We start from the raw sequence: 21,178 nt of genomic DNA, 5'->3' as shown, positions 1-21,178 counted from the left end.
TAAATGGACTCTAGTACATTTTTTATTCACAACAGTTAGCATTAAAACTATCTTTTGGCTGCACGGTGTGTTATATATTCTCAGAAAGACATTTCAAAAGGTCAAATCTATGCACCAACTGCACGACTCTTCCTTCTAGGATAGCGTTGCACGAGTCACACTTAAATTGATTCTTATTTGTCATCTTGTACTAGGCCTTGAAAAAGAAAAAAAGAAGCAGCTATTTTTGCAGCATCTCCCATTATCCAGCTTTCCTCTAAATGGCTACCCTTTGTAAATACAAGGTTTGAATCCAGGTGTGCTCACAGACTTGGCTGTATGTATGAGGAGGACATATAGGGAACACCAAGGAAAGAGCTTTATATTTTTAGCTAAGAGATATAATATAATTGTTCAGGCAGTTGTGGGGTATTATGTCTAAATGTGCAAATCCGCCTTAAGTATTCATGCCCCTGGTGTATTTATTTATATTCACAATATGTGGCCTTATTTTAGAAAGCATTCTGTCCACTTTATTTAGAGAGTTTTATCGTTTTTGGACAAAAACTTATTTTGGAAGAAGTTAGCCGGCCTGCATGACAACTTTTTCTAACAAAGTCAAAGTCAAGTTTATTTCTACAGCACAACAAAAGCTGTTGACCAAGGTGCTGTGCATCTAAAATCATCAAATGACATAAAAGCATAGGGCAAGAATTTAACAAAAGAAACAAAACGAGAAAACCTGAGTAAGAAATAAAAAATAAAAGTAACAGAACTCATTCCGATTTAAAAGCTAGAGAATGAAAGTGGGTTTTTGATGTTGGGGAGGTCCTGATGTGAAGGGGCAATTTGTTCCACAGCACAGCCACAGCAAAGGCCTGATTCCTTTTTTGCTTTAATCTGGACCTCGGGAAAGCTAGAAGGATTTGGTCAGCAGTTCTCAATAATCTTGAAAAAGTGTACAATCTACCAGAATGAACTACAACACGGGGCAAAGCAATCACAGGAACTTTGACGTGTATATAGTGTGAAGAGAGACTTTGGGTGGCATCATTATAGAGCAATAAAGTCCATGTAGCGAGTAGGTCCAGGTGGCTGGATGGGTCAGCAAAACATTATCTGATATTTGTATTGGCAATACAGTGTTTACCTTTAGCTTAATGGTGTATTGTTGATGCGGAGTAGGGATATAGTGGCTACAGCGTAGACCCTTTTCCCAGTACACCAGCTTTGTTTTGTACTTTCTTCAACTTCTCAACTTTTCACCCCCCCAACGGACATGCTCACATCTCACGAGAAAAACAAAAAGTCAAAGGTTTTTCTGATTTCCTTCAGCTCCCAGCTTCCTCTCCCAATGGATACACACTCAGCGTAATTTCCATCTGACTTTTTTTTTTTCCTTCTTCTCCCTATTCTCATTAGCGCTTCCAAAATTTCCATCTCAATCAATGAATACGTTTCTGGGAAGAAACGATGAAAAGATGTATTTGTGTACAAATAAAAGTGATTCAAACCTCAAAAAAACAGGATATAAGTGGTTGTTGACTATACATGAGCTGCAAGAGAGCAATTCCTGAAGACAAAAGAAGAAAAAAAAACCTGAACTTTTTAACTGCCCAAATAACAGAGGGACAAAAAGTTAGAAACTAACTAACAACTAATAGCTCTATGTTGAGCCTATGTGCTCCATAAAAAGTAATTAAAAAGAAAAAAGCTGCAGGCTTCAGCATCCCAAAAATCCACCAACCCTGCTGGAAATAAGTTCCAGCTCTGGTCTTCACCCTCAAATATTCTTTTTGTTCTTCCTTCCCCATTTCTCTTGATCATTACCCTTTCTTTCAGGCCTTCTGCTCTCTTTTTTTGTTACTTCAAACTCAAACAGCTTGAAAAAAAAAAAAAAAAAGAAAAGAAATGTCAGCACCCCCTCCTTCCGCTGTGTTCGTAATCTCTTAGCTTTTGTTTAGTTTTATTTCCTGCACTTTTCCCTGACCTGGGGATTTTGCAAGGGTTGGCTCAAGATATTGCAAAGTTGCTTTTGTGAACCGTTCTGAGCAACTGAAACTGCCCTCCATAAATTCCCTGCCTACACTGAAAGACCCATACATACTATGCATTAATTTGCATCTTAGAGTAAATAGACTTAAATCTCACAAATCCATGTGCCAGTAATTACAAATTTAATTGCAGATCCACCAACTCTAGATTGCATAAGTTACATTCATACAGTTGCATTTTGAGTCTATACTCACATATAGTGGGCATTTAGTTCTGGATGAGAAATTCATGTATATACTTTAAACTAACTCGCTATTGTTTGCTTGTCATTCCTAAACTCCAACTAAAATCCCCCTCTAGAACTCAAATTTTCAATTTTCTGATTCCATCTTAATGTCATAGCAGTTGGTACGTCTAACCAGAAATGCATCTATTAGGTCTCCTTCAGAAACACAATAGTAACTTTAAGGGGGTTCATTTATATTTTCATATCTATTTAGCTTTGAGTGCCCACATTAACACAGATGCAGGTGCAAAAATGTTGAATCTTTTAGTTTTTGTAAAAATTTAGGAATACGCTTGTTTATGTGCAACACGGCCCCAGAATTTTCGGATAAGTCGGATCAAGGGGGTATCTTGTAAAGTTTCTTTTTTTTTTTTTTTTTTTTTTTTAAAAAAAACTAAGAAAAAAAAAAGATTCTCTCTTGTGTTACTGATCCTCTGCTGCAGCTCAGCAGGGGCACGGTCTGTGCCAACATACAGGGGTACACTAAGACTTTCACTATGTTTGTATAATTCAGCCACATATTTGTTTAAAATTTCAGATTCTTCATATAACAGGCAGCACAGATTTTGTCCCTCATCATTTCCGCTGTAAGCACTGTATAAGGTGGTCTTTCATGTGAACATCACACGTTTTGTTCAAACGTTTGATCAGTTTGATCGGTTTTCATAATCTCGGGAATTAAAAATGTACTAACGCTATGCTAATTAATTCAGGTATGTATGTATTTGGTTAAGTAGCAACCAAGGCTTATTGTCTATTTGGTACAATTCTAGCAAGTACTTGGAAAAGAGAGTTTTTCATCTAGTGTATATCTGGCATTCTGATCAGGCCTATTCTAAAATTTTATTTTGATTTCACTTCTGTTTTTTACCTAGATAGCAAATGTTTAAACTACAGTTCTATCAATGAAATGAAAATACAATTTCAATCTCAAGAATAAGAAACATTTTATACAAATTCCACAATCATATATATTTGTACATTTCACAGGTCAGCTGAGTATAGAATGGATTGTCAGATTAGAATTAAATAGATGTTGGCCTTGGATGCACACCAGCACATAATACCCTCAGAGGGTCTCCAGTATCCCTTTTTCAACCCTGGCCTCTCTAAGAGGTGCTCCCGTGTATTGACACTGAAAGACCACACAGTAGCAATCTCCAGCATTGCTTCTTTGACCCTGGGCAAAAGTGACAAAAACACAAACTGGGTTGGAAAAGGATATTAACAGCAAATTATACTGCAAAAATTAATTAAGCTGCTCCAATAATTATCACTTTGGCTTTTTTTTTTTTTTTAATTTTCACTCCCCCAACCCCAACCAGTTGCGGCAGATGGCTGTCCTTTCCTGCGCCTGGTTCTGTCGGAGGTTTCTTCCCTTTAGAAGGGAGCTTTTCCTCCCCACAGTTACTAAATGCCTGCTCACAGGGAATAGTCTGATTGTTGGGCAAACTAGTAATTCTTGTGAAAATTAAAAAAAATAGCCTTAAATAAATAACAACCAAAACAACAAATGAATATGGTCTTGAACTTGGATACAGTTTTGCTTAAAAACTGCGTCAAGTTCTTACCAATCACCAGTCACTGAGATTTAAACTTAACAGAGGTTTTCAGTAGATGCAACCATGGTATTAATTTGAAAATTCTACGCAATCACAAACTTGGGTGTCCACAGCGCCCCACCATTCAAACACGTCAATCAAACAAATTGAGGGAAAACTGATTAAATAGTTTGCAACATTCCTGCACATAAATCTGCCTTTGATCTTCTAAAAATAAGCTTTTACTGACCATCAGTCATAGCATTGGTTCAGGCAGGCTCAGCCACAATCATGGCCAGTGAGCTCATTGCCTGTGCCATTTGATACTCTTCTAAACATCCAAATGGCAATTCTTACATTGGGAAAGGCATTAAAACTGATTTAGCCAGCCCACAGGTGCAACCATCCTGCAAGCGGCTTTGTAACCCACCTTCACCCTGTCAGCCACAGCAGAAAATTAAGCATCACTCCTGGTCTCATGTTCTGTGCTGAGACAACAGTTCATCCAATCCAAGAAACAACACCAAATGACAAACGTTGTAGCTGTTTACTATCACCAGGGGGCAGTGACACAGACAACCAGTCTGTGGACTACTGCTTGTGCCACTTTTGATCGTTCATTCAGTCGTGGAAATGAGTGAAGTTAACATAAAAGAACTGAAACGGGATGTGCCCACTAAAAACTTGGTTTTCGTTCCCGAAGGTGGGCCACCAGGCTGTGCTTTTCATGCTGTTGTTGTTTTTTATCTTTGATTTTTTTGTGCTTCTGTTTTCTGTTTATCGTTTAGTTTTCAACCACACAGGGAATCAATGTCGAGCTGTGTGTTGCTGGTTTACGTGGACTAATACACACGCAAATGGCTGCAAGTCCTGCATTAGGAAGGTAAGCGAATGTTTTTGATTGCCAATGCTGAAATCCAGTGCTCCAGCACACAACTAAGTATAGTTTCAGGCTATGGAGCTGATATTTTTAATCCAACGTAAGGACAGTGTTGGAAGATCCTTTCAGACAATTTACTTACTCACATTTCCAGCCACTGATTTGGTTGTACGCCTCATGAAAGTCAAAGAGGAAACCCTCAGCACATCACTAATTCGGGTATGTTGGTGCCAAAGCCCAGACTGTGGCTCTGAACTTTAACAACATTCAACAAAAACCCCTTTCTGATGTCTATCGGAGTCTCAGTGCTGTTCACAAATGGTACTGGAGACTGGAGATGATCGGTGTTTGACGGCATACAGTCTGTTCTTCAAAGAGCATTAAACTGGAGTCTTTGCCAGCAACGATGAGATCATATGATGCGTAAGTATACAATTTTCCCACAATATTTATGAGAATGGTGAACTACCCTCATACCTTTTTTTTTTTCCATGTAAAAAGTCAATAATAAATATCATATAAAGTGAATATGTAGTGCTTTTTGGCTTGGCTTAACTGCTGAGTACATTCACCAGTAAGGTAGGGTATGCATACAGCCTGAAAGGAGAATCCCAGCTAAAGCTTTAATGGGAATATCAAGATCACATCTGGATTATGGCATCAGGACAGTTCAGACCAACAATGTGAGATTTTAGCTTGAAAATAAAGGTAAAATATTAAAATGATTACAATAAAGTAACAGTGGATGTTTAAGATTATATAAAAGATGACTTTTTTGTGTTATATTAATAAGTGTTAGCCTTACCTCATAGATTCCTCCAAACAGAGACATAAACTTGCTGAGGAGAGCTGCACACAGACTGGCGATGTGCACAAAGGGACCCTGACAGGAGGAATAACGCAGACAGAAATCAGGTTAAAAAAAAAATTACAAATTAAGGAGCACTCTGGGCTCCTGTTTATTGTGAGTCAGTCACACAAGACAACACAACTCTTTGAAAACACATCAACAGGGAGAAAGTCAGCGGGAATATTAACATTCAGAGTATGAGGTTCAAAGTGGAACTAACAGGATTAAAAGTGAGAGCAGCAGAAAAGTGATGCTCAATTTAAAAGGCAGCGAGAGGCCTGCTCTGAATCTAAACGCTGGGTGTTGCTGCAGTGCTGTGTAACCAGAAGGGCCTGAGGGCTGTTTGTGTGCACAAGTGTTAGGAAACAGTGTTTTCCTGCAAGAATGTCTTCAGGCAAGGCTGTCTTTTGTGGGTGTAGGAAAAATCGTAAGTAAGTAAAATTTTATTTCTATAGCACCTTTCAAGACAAAGATCACAAAGTGCTTCACGAAGAAGTACCAGAGCATTTAAAACAAAACAAACAAAAAGTTAACCAAATGCATTTCCAAAAAGCTGAGTTGACACCTGATCTGTTTTTGCTACAAAAAACCTGAAAAATACTCAGCGATATAAACAACATCTGCATCGTGAAGTAAAGGGATGTAAATATTCCCAGAAAAACAGTCTTCTCTCTCCCAGCTGGATCAGAAAACATCCCTGTACCTTCCTACTTTCCGTTACCTGAACCCAAGGGATGATGCAGGGATGTGAATGAGCAGCCAAAGGTTCATGTGCTGTAGTATGTGAATATACAGAGAGATTTAAGGCAAGTCGTTTCACAACACATCCTACCACTGTTCAGACACCTTACTGTGACCTACGTGGGTTTCTGACAACCAGTAATGATTTGAGTGGAAGCTCGTCTTCTGAAGCGATGCTTAATGTTTATTTTGAATGTTGTAAAAGCCGGCATTCAAAGCTGAAAGGGCCCAGCTGCTAGCGAAGGCTCTGTATCACAACACAAAGGTTTAATGCTGTGAATCACTGAAACTGTGCTAGTAAACATCAAAAGCAGAATGTAGGTCAGCGCTTGGGTTTCGCTGAAAAGTAAAAAGAGAAACTAGATTGTGTCTCATAAAGGTAGCGATAAAGACATGGCTGTCTGTTTCTGTCCTACAAAAAAAAACCATACTAACTGTACTTCTGTTCAAAACAAATTTGACATCTTAACCTATCTTACTAGAAACTGTTAGTCTTCACTCTGTGCAAACATACATATAATACATGTATTTGTCCACCAAGCTTTCTTGTCATTTCTTTAAGCGGTCTTCAGGAATAGTTCTCCAGGCTTCTTGAATGACAATCAAAGCTCTTCTTTAAATGCTGGGTGACTTTTATTTCACTCTCTCTGAAGATGATCCCTCACTGCTTCAATAATGTTGAGGTATAAGCTGTGAGGACTCCACCAAATGTCAAAATCCCCAAGATCACTGGCTGCAATGCAGCCCCTAACCATAACAGACCAATTACCACTGACTTTCAGTTAAGTTCTTGCTAAATCTGGCATATGTCAGCCTTTTCTCTCTGTTTCCCTTCTTTAAGAATAGCCTCTTGACTGCCACTCTTCTACTGAGACCACTTCAGATGAGGCTTCAGTGAATGTTAGTTGGATCAATTGAAGGGCCAGATGCATCTCTCAGGTCCTGTGTCAGAGGATTTTTTCCTATGTCTTAAGACATGACTTTCAGATACTGTTTATCAGGTAGTTTTGTTAGGCCTGCCATTTCTTTTGTCCTTCACCAATTTTTTAAGGACACACTGCACACCATGCTTTAGAAATTACCTGGAGCAAAAATTATATTTTATGTCTGACAAACTGTGTTACCTTTGGCATTTTTCATAGATTCAACTAAAGAAATGGGAACAAATTAAATGTTTTTGTGGCAGGCTACTAGTAATAAAGTGCCAACACACACATACAGTTATGTCATGTCTGTTATGTGTAGACAGAACACTAGTTTATCCCTTGGGTTAAGAGCATTTTTTTTTTATTGAATGATTCATAAGTCAGCAGCTTAGCAATCAAAAAAAATATTCCTATGAAAATAGTCCATTATCAGGACTGGAAAGAAAATGAGTGAAAAACCAGCGAATTTCCAAAGATAATATTTGAAAGATCGTCAGAAAGCTAGAGAACTATTGCTTATGACCACTTTAAAAATTATAAGAATGTTTAGCTCCTTGGAAGCAAAATATAAAGAAATGAGAGGTAGCTCAAGACTTTTACACAATGCTGTATGACCAGTTCCACAAAACAATAGTAACAACCTACAGAAACTGTAATAGCATGGAATTTCCAACGAGAGCAGGTTTTTCCTCATGCAGAATATTATTAGTACTTCTCTGAACTCTTAAGGTAAGACTTTTAGTCTATAAATTATCAACAGCTAAAGTGATAACTGACCATAGTTAAAGCAATAGTTAACAACTTACTTTTTCCAGTTTATAGAAATAGAAAGCTCAATTTTGCTCTAAACCCTTAAGAATTAATTTGTTATACAACTGAAACAACAAACAAAAGTAAAGCCAATACCAAAATTATATTGGAGAGAAACCTAACACCAGACAGAATAGTCTTGCTAAAAGCTAACTAGCCCAGTTTAGTAAACTACCAGTAACTACAATCTCGGCCAGATTAATGAGATATTGTTTTACCTTTTAGAAGTAAAAATGTATTCCACCTTTTATTTTTTATTCCACCTTATAATTTGCCTAAGTAGGTATAGAAATGTTTTAAAATGGCCTATTTTTTAAATTAAAATGTTAGCTTAGCTAGGAGCCTTTAAAGCAGAGGTCCCCAACCCCCGGGCCTCGGACCGGTACCGGTCCATGAGTCGTTTGGTACCGGGCTGCAAGACTTGAGGCTCAAGTGTGAAATGTATGGTTTTCAGGGTTTTTAATCGGTTTTCAGCGTTATTTTGTTATCGTTTTTATCGTTAACTTGGTTTTCCTGGGTCTTCACGTGTGTTATGAATAAATGTTCTTTTCAGTGCCGGTACTGGTTTTATTTTGTTGTATTTATCCGCGACACCTTAAAGGCCGGTCCGTGAAAATATTGTCGGGCATAAACTGGTCCGTGACGCAAAAAAGGTAGGGGACCGCTGCTTTAAAGTACAAAGTCCTTATTCTCAACTTCTCTGTTAGTATTGTTAATGCAGGCAGACACAAAAGCTCAAAAGCATATTCCCATTCAGAAAGCTACTTGTATTCATTTGTATGTACACACCATGCAGTACATGTACATTTAGAGTGAGTGAAGCAGATTTGTTTTACCTCTTTGCCTAGTGGCATGCCACTGCCCAGGGCACAGGTGAGGCCGATGACTTTGGCCACAAAAGTTTTGAAGGTGAGGTATTCTTTTAGGACGACTCCACGCAGGATGGTCTTCATTTCTGGAATACCTGAACCTGTAATAGGACAACAGTGGGCACGTATAGCTGATTGTTTTAAATCGAACATCATTTTTCAAGCTGTTATCATTCACAACTAAATCTCTAAGAAGAAATCCAACTATTTGATAAGAATTTAATAATCATATTAATTAAGATGAACAAGATTTTGATCCAATAAATTCTGATCAGTGCATGACATCACATCTGTGTTTTTTCTACCTCACACAAAAAAAAGATCTCACCATGTTCCATCCTATAAGAGGGCACAACTTCTAAAGCTGCAACTTGTATGAATTTGGGTGCCAATTATAGCCTGACCATTATTATCAGACTATTATGTTAGCAACAGTCACTAATGTTCAGTCTATCAAATCACAACATGCTTATACCATTATTTATGTAGTAGGGGTAGTACACTGTGTTTTGAAGGAATGTTTTTTTAGTAAAACTACTGGTGATATTGTGTCGCTATCATTAAATTTCTAGTATTTGTTGTCAATCACTATATCATTCTAGTTCAGATTTGACCCACATGTGGACTAAAATAGTTCCATCTCACCTTTTGGTTTTTCACCCTAGTGATAGCCTTCACTTGCATCAACATTTCTTTGTATCTCATATTCAGATTTCCAGTGAACAGCTTCAAAACACAGGTTTAACACCCTGGATCTTTTGTCATGGAATAACAAGTGAACAGGCCTCGCCTGGCAATGAAAGTCTTTGATAGTCACTTGCCCAATTACTTTTGACATTCTAAACAATGGTGTTTATAAAAATGAATGCAATACATTCACTCCCTTGATTTAAATCTTATAGTCTGCACTTCAGCCACATTGACTGTTTGATTTAAAATCCTTGCTGTTGTTTATTTTTGGCCCTGCAAAATTAATTGATTATTTTGTGGATACTCACTCACAAGGTCTAAATTGGTTAAATGCAAGTGGTTAGCAAACCAGTATTATTTTATACGTATCATACCAACAGCCTGTGGAGCAAGGATCTGAGTGAAGCCTGCGGAAAAGGTGATGAGGACAACGGGGTAGGTGACCCAGGCCAGGTACTGCAGGAACACATTACTGTCCAGACCACCGTACATCCACTTCTGTGCTGTGGACACAAACCAGGACAGACGTGTAAAGCCACCATCCACTGAATACAGCATTGCAGACACACTCCACAGGAAACAATGTGTTCATTTCGAATACAGTCAAAGATAAAACTTCACAAGAACAAACTGATGAACACACACAAGCCCACAGTCAATGCACAACCAGGAGAGCGGCTGTATAAATATTTTTAAAGACATGAAAGATGTGTAGCTGTGTGGTTTTTCTCTGCACAGGACAGGTAGTTAGTCATGTTCTGGATCCAATTACGAGAACTGTACAGCATAACTGGAATTGACAAGACTAGGTTAGCATCCTCTTGAGAGCGTCACACACACACACACACACACACACACACACTCTTTGAGAAATCCATTTGAATTAGATGCAGTCCTGTGAGGTTTCTGATCAGCTCTCGCAACTTTCTTCAATCGTTTTAAAGTGACTTCCTTCCTCTTCCTGGACTGTACTGTTTACTTAGTGATTAATCCCTCACCCTCGTCATCTTTTTTCTCTGTTTCTAAATCTACCTCCATGTTTGATGATAGATGTCATAAGAGGCCTTCCATTCATCCTTGCTGCCATCCTTTGATCAACCTTGAATCCCCAGTTATCCCTCCACCACTCTCTCGGCTTCCTTTTTTTTTTTTTTTTAACTCACTTCTCTCTTACCCCCAAACTTTTGCCTGCTACACCTCCTTGGTTTTACTCCTCTAAAGACGTTTCACACATCACAAGCTGCACATTATTATCATCTGCATTCGTTTCCAACAGGGCTCAATCCTCAGTAAAATCTTTCTATTTACAAGGTCCTGTAGGGACAGATCAATAAAACCATTCCTAATTAATTACCACATTATGCAGATGTCTGGATAAAGCTCTGGAAAGAGTTTCACTCTGCAAAACTCATCACAAGAAAAAAAGCTTAATGTCTTGTATTTGTCTCCATCTATATAAAGCAGAACCCTGTCACATTGAAAAAGTAATATACTCTTATTTTAATTTTTATAGCCCTTCCTGTTGTGTTTTTCCATTTCCTTGGAGGAATAACCAGGTCACCGTTTCGGCGGTCCTTGAGCTGCCTCTCCAAAAAGTCTGTTGTCTTGCAGTCCACTGTTGTGGTCTACAGCCGGTTGGAGATGTCCTTGTTCTGCTTTAAACGCCGACTGCAGTTCTGCTGCATAAACTCCACAAAGGTGTAGAGCTGAACAAAGACTAAATTGACAACTGCTCTCTAATGTGGTGGAGCTGATCTCAAATAGCAGGATAAAAGACTAACTGGAGAGGCTGCTGATTTCGGCCTGATTTACTTGCAGAACCACCTAGAACTCCCACAGCTTCCACCAAACAGTTCTGCAAGTTATGCTGTTAATTAAGCAAAACTTGCTGTCCAACTGGAAGAAGGTCCAGCACCAAGTCATCAGGTGTTTTAAAGCTTTTTTTTTTTTCCCCCCATTATTTTCAGCCCCTTAAGTACCATTTATTGCCATTCTCTACCAGGCATTTATCAAATGGCACCTTCCTGAATTTAAAATCTTCCCAACCACTGGTACATCTAAAAGGTCTTTCTCCTGATTACATTTCCTTGGGAAAAATTTGGTATTAAAAAAAAATGGATGGGAGAATTACACCAGAATATAAGTTGAGTGAGGCTTTATTTTTGCCATATGGAAATAATTTATTTTCTCCATTTCTAAAGCACTTAATTGACTAATTCCTTATATCATGCTAGTTCAAATTCTTATTTTCCCTTCGTTTACACTTCATGTTTGTACACATGGGTAAAAGTGTTATCTGAAAATATAGACTCAATATATTTTCCCATCTCTGCTATCTCACCCCTTTACCACCTCCCCCTTCCCACTAACTTCTCTCTCTTCCCACTCTAATCCCAATATAAAACAGTCTGTACATTACTTGCTTGTGTTACTATTGGCACTCTCCATTCTCAAACCCACAGGTGAAAAATGCAGTCCCTTGCTTGCTTACCTTGTAGGCAGATGGCGATGCAGAAGTCCACCACCCAGCTGACCAGGGCCATGAGGAGTCCCAGCAGGATGAGGAAGATCCAGTCCTCGCCGACACGCGAGATCAGGAACTTCTGACAGCGAACCGTGCAGACTAGAGGGACGGCAGGAAACAAGGTAACATGTTAGGACTACATCACCCAGAGATTGGCACTAACACTTGGACGGGGCAAACAGAATCTTTTCAAAATTAGCCAATAATAGCTGTGTTTCCATCCAACAGTTTCTGAAATATTGAGCACCAGTAAACATGCTGTCTGCTCAGAAAACTACTTCATCCTAAATGCTACAACACTTTAGTGGTGAGTGATTTAAAAAAAAAAAACAAATCTAAAAAAAACAAAAAGGCAAAAGTTCATCAGTTTCCTAAATTTAAGATCCATATAAAGTCCAGCCAGAGTCCAGCAACAAGCAAGCCATGGGAAACACTGTCTTTTGAAGTAGGTGAATTGCTTTTTGACACAATTTAGAATTTTTCTTCATAAAACTATGAAAATATAAAATAGAGGACCACTTCTTCAGGGGCTCCATGAGAAACTGTTTGCACGTTAGATTGCTCATGGAGACATGCGCTTCTGATAAATTCTTTAATTAGATTTCAAGGCTGCAAGGTTTTCAAACTTGTGAAAAGTCAATTCATGGGCAGACATCTTAAATTCTAGACAAATGAGATGTTCTATTCTGAATAGACTTTTGTCTTTGTGGTGCAACTTAATAACAAATACCTTTTATGACAGTGAAAGGTAAAGAAAACCAAAGAGTAATCTTCGACTTCTTTGCATTGACTTGAGTTTTTAGACCTGAAAACCATTTCCTTTTTAAATAAAAAACTGGGATGGAAACTCAGCTAGCTGAGACGTGGAAGCCACATGTTGGAAATGTTACATGGGATGAGAATAAATCTGTCACTGTTACCACTGGCAGCCATGTATAGCAGAGGTTACAACGTCACATTCAACCCGTGTCCAGAATACGATTTCATACACAACGTGGCGAGATGATAAAGACAAATGAGACTACACTGATCAATGAATATTAAATGCACAACAGAAATGTCACTGAAACAGAGGCACTACGAAGCCAAAACACAAAGCACACACAAGGCAGGTTATGAGGCACAATCACATCTGCTTTACTTACCTAGAAGCAACGGGAAACTGAAATTCACGGCTAATATACTGTATAATCCTCAGTGTGAGCCATGCATACACTTCTAGTAATTATGACTAATTGCTGGAACCAAACATTAGTTTGACAGTGACTCATTAGGATGTTCACGCACACACCATAATTCATACAGCCTCTTGTTCACGCCACATCTCCCCCGCCACCCTTTTTCCAAACCTGTCCTCTGTTCCCCATTTCTCCTCTGCAGGGGAAAGACACTTGGGTGCACTGGGTCCTTTTTACGCTTCAGCATGTAGAACAAATGTTCATGTAACACTCCAAATACTTGGACTTTTTTTATTTTAATGGTTGACCTTTATCGCATTCAACTTTTTTTAATATTTCTGCATGGACATGAATTCCCCAACCTTTATTTAATTTAAAACCTGACATGTTAGGCCATGGTTCTCTATCCTTCATATCTCTTATTACATCTGCCCTCCATTGACTTCTGGTGATCTGTCAATATGGAACAAATAAAGAAGAATGACTGTTATTCCTTAGATTGCAAACATGTTTGTCTTTCATCAAATAAAGGTTAAAAAATTCGATAGAATCGTCAGAGCAGCGTTTACTTCCTTTATCCATCTATACAGGCCACCTACTGATCTTTATTTAATCCATGACATATGAGAAATATTTATTTTTAAAGAAAAAAAGAAAGAAAGAAAAACCACACACACACAAATTGTATAAATTCTTCAATAACTGAAACAAGGGGTCATATCCCACAGTAACTGTGTGACAAAGTTCAGGTCATTTCTTGATTCAGATACGTTTTTGTTGGAGTGGAACGTGAAGACTTCATGCCCTCATGCATTCAGTGACTTTTGTCATTTACAAGGGTCCAAATAAGGCCCAGACTCCACATACTTAGTGACATAAAACAAATACACATGTATATCTTTTGGCATTTACAATATGTACTGCAATCTCTTGTCTGCTGTCACACATGTGGACACCGACACAAAACAACTGCTGGCAAACAGAAAAAGAAACTTCTACAATCACCACACTTGGATCGTTCTTTCACTTTAGTGGCATGCAAGTTTTACCAAATCAAAACAAGTTAAAAGTATTTTAGTTTAACAGATGAGCGTTCTGGATTCATGAAACATAGCAAACCTGGCTTTTATAATGGCCTAAATTATTTGAGGCATGGACTACACTGACTCAAAAAAAACCCATCTCCATGCAGATGGGTTCACATTTCTCGAACAGCAGAAGACAGATCCGCTTTACAGGATGGAACCCGTCATAAATCTTTTCTTCCCCCTCAATTTCCACCATAAGTTTTGACTGGGACTGATTCACTGAATTGATTTGTTTTTTATAAATAAAACCTCTCAAACTCTTTGCTCTGTGGCAAGATGTATTATCATACTAAAAAAGTGACTTCATTGTCACCAAAACTACTTTGTATTGATAGAATATATATAGTACAATAAAACTGCAGTTGTATTGTACTTTCTGTTATTTTTGGAAACAAGTAACAGAAGGTGTTTTTAGGGATAAGTGCTAGCTGTAGCATCTCAGCAATGTTTTTATTAATCCTAACTTTCGAATCCCCTTGCCCTGTAGATCTGTGGGAGTAGAAATCCTGCAAAAGCCACTGAGAAACCAACCTAAAAACAAACAAACAACCATTCAGTTTCCTGTAGAGGTTTGTGTGACATCTCTGTGATGGACACGGGAAATGGAGAAAGAGTCAGACAGGACAGGAGGGGAATAAGAGATGCTGCTGGGACTGAGAAAAGGATGCATGCAGAACACACCCAAGTCGCACTTCAGCTCACATACATCCACGCATCCCCCAATCAACACCTTAAGGAGCAGCCTAACACGCACATGCAGGTGAAAGCTGTGACAAACACAGAACGCACATACACAAAGACACACTCTGCTTTCCATCACTTCAGTCAGTTATATGACAAACCTGAGAAACAGACTTTGTACATGTGTATATTTAGATATACGTGTTATCAGAGCATGTGTGTGTCTGTGTGTGTGGGTGAGGTGTCTGCGTCATCTCACCCACGGGCCGTCTGTGTTCTTGGACTGCCATCTAGACACTAACACTCATTTACATTGACTAGAGTGTGTCTGTGTGTCTCAGGGTGTGTGTGTGTGTGTGTGTGTGTGTGTGTGTGTGTGTGTGTGTGTGTGTGTGTGTGTGTGTGTGTGTGTGTGTGTGTGTACGAGCATTTAGCCTAAAGTTTAATCTTGCCTTTTTGGAGATGTAATTTAGTTAGCTCAGCCTGTGCTGGTATTGCTTAATAGCTTTTTCTGCAATGCGCACACAAGCACAGATCCTGCAGACTGGTTACTGAGTGTATTCTCTGTGGCATGCAATAAGCAGCATGCTAGTTCCCAATCACTGTCACTGCCTTCCCCACTCACACCCTGCAACCCCAGCCCCCTTCATCCTTAACCTCCTCCTCCTGCAGCTGCTTTCTACTAATCACATTCAACCTGTAGCTTTACCTCATCTCCTGCTCTCCCTCACAAAGCCTTATCTCCTGCCTTCCACTCCTTTCCACACTGCCCCCCACCCCCGACACACATGCTTTCTTCCCTCTCCCTGTTTTTCATTCTCACTTGCTCACTCTGTCCTCAGCAAAAACCATGATGCCCACATACCTGCTGAGACCAATTTAGGTTGCCTTGGAGACACAGTGCATCTAGTTCATAGCTCTGGCATTAAGATACTGTATGCGCACACGCTTGTGTTTACTTTGTTGCAACATGTTATGGAGATGCCATAATAGCAAATTAAAAGAAAAGACTAAAGGGTCAAGAATGTACCCCAGCCAATAATAAGGCTGGGGTATATAAAAGAGGGATATTTAAAAAGCCAGTGTGAGAGACATTTGGTCTCTTATTGGACAAATTCCAAATAAATGACGTTTCACAAAATCCAAAGAAAGACAATCAAACAAAATGTCAAAAACTGCAGGTCCATGATTGGCACACATGGCTCACAGGTACATTCTGTAAATTGCTGTTTGAAACCATCCAAATCAACAAAAGCTATCAACAGAATATAAACAAATAGCTTCTAGGACTTCATGTGTTAAAATAACAGATTGTGTTGGGACCAGAACTGTACTGTACCTATACTTTTATGTAATACACCTTTGGACCACATGCTATGGTGCAAAGTCTATGGTAGAAAGCTAAGAAAAGAAATATAAACTGTTTCAACACAGCCCTTAGTAAAACTCTGCCCCCTGGTGTTTAAAAAGTTACATTTTACAGAGCGTAATTACAAAAAGGTATTTTTAACCCTTAAAGTTGGAGGCTGATGACTTTTGAATATTTTCACACAATTATCTTAGAAATAACTTTGCTGTATGGTAATGAACTCTCAACAGGTTTGTGTTACAGTTTTAGTGAGTAACATTTTTTTGGTCTCTGTATACATTAGCATTAGTGTTGTGCATTGTTCCCATGATCTATGCACGCAGCTTGCTAGAATTAGTTCATTAACACTCCGACCTGTCATCTAAATACAGATGGCTTAAAATGAGGCATCCAAAAACTATATCGACCTTTTCTATGTAGTCTATGAAACCAAATTAGCCATGTAAGTGGGCAGCATGGTGTTGGAAATCTTATAGTTCGGAGTTTGATTCGTTGCCTCGGGGACAGAGCAGCTGATTCCACTATGAATTATGCATCGTTTCAAAGAGTGCTTGAAGATAATGCGAGGCCATCTGTTTGAAAGCTGTAGTCAAACCAGATAATGACACTAAGTACACTAGTGTTTCCACCATGGAGAGCCCCAAAAAGAAGAAACAGAATGGCACGGGATGTGAAACAGGCAGTACATGTATCTTCAGTTATCTTGCAACTGATTAAGGTTTGCATAGAAGAGTAGTTTCAGCACATCAAAGTCTGAGATTTTTTGGAGAACTCACTTTTGACAGTTCAATAGCTGTGATGTGGACTGTGCAGTTATTTTTTCCTATTAAGAATTTCATACCAATTGATATTTTTATTGAAAAATAATGACATAAAGCTACTTTCCCTTTTAATTCTGCCGTTCAGGCACAGCACATTTATCTGTAGCCAGTAGGAGTTGCTATAAGACATGAATCACTTGTGCAAATTGTCACTCATAATTACAAATGATTAGTAGCAGTATCAGTATATCTCTGCCATGTTTTTTCTAAACAATTTAGCACCATAAAATATACTTTCAGAAATTTTCCATTATTTTTTCTATGTTTGTTTCCAAAAAAATTTTTTTGTTGAAGCCTTCTCTAAATTTAATGGAAATGAAAAAGGTACCTGTAATTTAGGACTAACTACAAGAGTTAATTGAAGAAACGGATTGGGTACTCTTTTCAATAATTTAAACAAATATTTTGCAGACTGAAAATTCAACTGACCTGGGAAATACCGTTGAAGTTATTTGACATCTTTTAAAGATCTCAATTTTTCCATTTTCTTAATTTTTTTTACTTTTTAAATAATAAATGAAATATAGTATATATAGTCATTTACTTGAATGTATTGATATGAGGATGGGCACAGATATGAAACAGTCTATGCAGTGACTGTACAGCCAGAGCCGTTGCTGTTCTGCCTGAAAATGTTACAAAACTCTACTGTATGAGTGTTTTCTTCCATAAGAAACGCCCACACACTTGCATGAAACGTGTAATAAGGATAAATTAATCAAACCACTCTCTCAGATGATACCAACAAAGCAATATGAAATATGTTATATTAGGAAAAACAACACATTGCTCCATCTCTGGTGTTATTATGTGGAAAATGAGGGCAGGAAGCAGGAAGAATGAGTACATGCATCCAAGATGAAAATCACTGCAAGTGCAGAATCCCTGTGACCGCTACCAGATAAAACCCAATTATTCAAATCAGGCGCTCATTTGTTATGCAGGGTGACAGCTATATATGGGTGGAAAGGGTAAAAGAGCCTACTATTAATGCCTCAATTCTGCACAGTCATGGCAATGAGGCCTGTTCTCGTTTTGTGTGTGTATGTGCCCCCACATTCATTATGTAGCTTCATGCGTAAGGAGATATTCAATTAGAAATGCCTGGCTGTGTTTAAGACCACTGGCATAATTAGATTAAAATTAATATAGATAGAAAAATCTGACCATTCAGCTTTTTAAACGGAAACTTTTAAAGAGAGAAGGAGGAGTACGCTCAGTGGTAGAAATTAACTTCTTTAGCGGCAGAGGGGACTGGAAGGTGTGTGTGTGTGTCTTATTCTAAAAAGTGGACTAAACACACCTGCTATAAAATCTACATAAAGATCAAACACAAAAGTAAATTGAAGAAGAGGATGGAAACAACCATTCTATTAATGACATCCAAATGTAGAAGAGAGTCATTTTCATTCCATGACTGCTCTACTGTAGAGTTTACCAAAACAAAAAATCTACAACATTAGTATTGTACACTGTACAGTGTAGATTAAAGGGATAAGGCAAAAAAACAAAGAAAAAAAATATTTTGAGTTTTTCATTCCAAGATGTCTAAGTTGCAGTCTAGAGATATGCAAACCGTGCCACCCCTCTCCTGTCTACCCATTACATCAGCCTACCAGCAGGCTCTTACATAAGCTATGTGCAAGTTCAAGATAAAACGCAGAGTGAAGATGCAACATCTGTAACGTAAAATCATCTCTTCTGCAGGCAGAATGGTTTAAAATATGGAACAGATGACAGAGCCAGAGGAATTTTTTCTCCCACATTTTTACAGTGAGATCTTCAGAGACTTAGGCACGCTCTATTCTGGAATAGATGAGGGCATTAAAAGCATAGATATGGATTGACTCTGGGTACCTGTTGTTCACACTAAGTTGATATGTAGACAACAGTGAAAAATGGTGTGCAGTGACTTTTATAGAAAGACAAACAGACATCAAACATACAGAAATGGACTTGTGCTACTAATTCCAGTGTGATCACGGACAAGTGGAGTTTATCCTGCTTCCAGAGACAATACCCAACTCTGGAAACAAAGATGCAAGCAATCTGGAAATAAGAGAAGATTTATGAGAGAATGCTGTTTGAGATTGGTTTGAAAGGTTAGTGACTGCTCTGCTTTGAATTTAACTGGTGTATATTTTTATAAACACTGCTTGCCCTTATCAGAAATATAAATGAAGACACATATACTTGACTTAGCTAGATGGTCATTTGCTTAAACAGTGAGCCACTTCAATTACTTAAAAAAAAAAAAATTATAACTATATATAGACTAGATCTTAAAAAAGAAAAGTCAAAGGAGGCTGGTGGCATTGTACTGTTCACACAATCGCTCCTCGCAACTTTTGGTCTCATGTCAACTTAGATTTCTATACACCTTGCTGCGTAACACAAAAGTGCAAAATAAAATAATTCAGACATCATGCTGTGCTCACAAGCTACGGTTACCTATTAACGTGCTCGGCAGATGACCAATGTGAAAGTACATTAAACCTGTATTCTTTCTAATGACCAGTATATCTATCTGCAAAAATGACATCCAATTGTACACCCAAAATAAAATTAAAAAAACCCCCAAAGAAACCAACTACATTACTCTTCAACTTATTAAAAACTTTACAGTTACTTTATAGTCTCAATGACCATTTTCAAGTCTGACTGACTTGCCCAACTCATGTTAAATTTAAATGTACAATTCCACTTGAACTAGAATAGACTACAAAATAAGGTAAGCTTTAGGCTGTGGTTGAGATTGTCAAATCATTCTCGTATGACTTTCCAGCATCAAACTCACCTTTTGGTTATAAGGACAATGGCTGGAAACCTCAGCTCAACGCTTTAAAAACAAGACTTCAAATACACTTGATTTGTACTGATTTGTGAAGTACAAAGTCTGCCACCTCTATTTATGGTTGATATATTGGGGGCCACGAAGAGGAGTAAAGCAACGCGTTTCTTCATAGGTGCTGAATACTTATGACCAAGTCAGTATGGTAAATGGTAAATGGCCTGTATTTATATAGCGCTTTACTAGTCCCTAAGGACCCCAAAGCGCTTTACATATCCAGTCATCCACCCATTCACACACACATTCACACACTGGTGATGGCAAGCTACATTGTAGCCACAGCCACCCTGGGGCGCACTGACAGAGGCGAGGCTGCCGGACACTGGCGCCACCGGGCCCTCTGACCACCACCAGTAGGCAACGGGTGAAGTGTCTTGCCCAAGGACACAACGACCGAGACTGTCCAAGCCGGGGCTCGAACCGGCAACCTTCCGATTGCAAGGCAAACTCCAAACTCTTGAGCCACGATCGTATGGGTGAGTACCTATTTGTAGGAGCCCAATGTTTAACAAGTCCCCAGAGATTCTAATGTCCCCCAGGTCTCATATATTCTTGGCACCTCTAGGCACCTTTAGAGGTCTTGCAGAATGCCTTGACAGGTCAAATCTATTTTAAAAGCACAAGAAAATGTCAAGCAATCACCATGTTTTTCTCTTCTCTGCAAACTATGCATTTGTGGTTGAGTAGTTTACAGCATGGGTAGATGATGGGAGACACTTTTAGGCTTTTAATTTCCTCAAAGTTCCCAACAGCTTTACCTAGCCCCAAGTAATTCAACTGGGCTTTGTGATTCCGATGAAATTAGCTAATTTTGGAAAGGAGCTGATTGTGCAGCTGTAGAAAATAAAGAGGAAGCACAAGGGAGAAAGGAGTTACAAGCATGAAGAAAAGAGCTAACAGGACAAATTAGCCCCTGAAGACACACACACACACAAAAAAAAAAAAAAACAATGTTAGAGAAATAAAAACTAACAATGCATCTGTAAATGTTTCCTCTGTTACTAAATATGCCCATCTCCAGTCACTCAGAACACTCTCCTTGTTGCTCTTCCCTCCCTTCCTCCCCATTTATCTGTCCTTTAAACTATCTATCTATCCA

General features: G+C 38.6%; 1 protein-coding gene across 1 annotated transcript in view; it reads right to left on the bottom strand.

Moving 5' to 3' along the window:
- Positions 1-21,178, bottom strand: part of LOC146618307 (chloride channel protein 2-like) — a 172,972-nt gene that overhangs the window by 78,876 nt on the left and 72,918 nt on the right. Inside the window, exons 4-7 of the mRNA XM_085371678.1 lie at positions 12,059-12,190; positions 9,942-10,070; positions 8,845-8,978; positions 5,487-5,564 (exon numbers count right to left, since the gene is read on the bottom strand). Of these exons, the coding sequence (XP_085227804.1) occupies positions 5,487-5,564; positions 8,845-8,978; positions 9,942-10,070; positions 12,059-12,190 (473 nt within the window). The remainder of the gene's footprint in view (positions 1-5,486; positions 5,565-8,844; positions 8,979-9,941; positions 10,071-12,058; positions 12,191-21,178) is intronic.

This window comes from Diplotaxodon limnothrissa, linkage group LG14 (genome assembly GCF_057381915.1).
Source record: "Diplotaxodon limnothrissa isolate DT_005_m linkage group LG14, D_limnothrissa_male_GT1.1, whole genome shotgun sequence".
Taxonomy (NCBI): domain Eukaryota; kingdom Metazoa; phylum Chordata; class Actinopteri; order Cichliformes; family Cichlidae; genus Diplotaxodon; species Diplotaxodon limnothrissa.
Note: the sequence above shows the minus strand (reverse complement) of the source record. Positions and strands in the feature narration are given on the sequence as shown.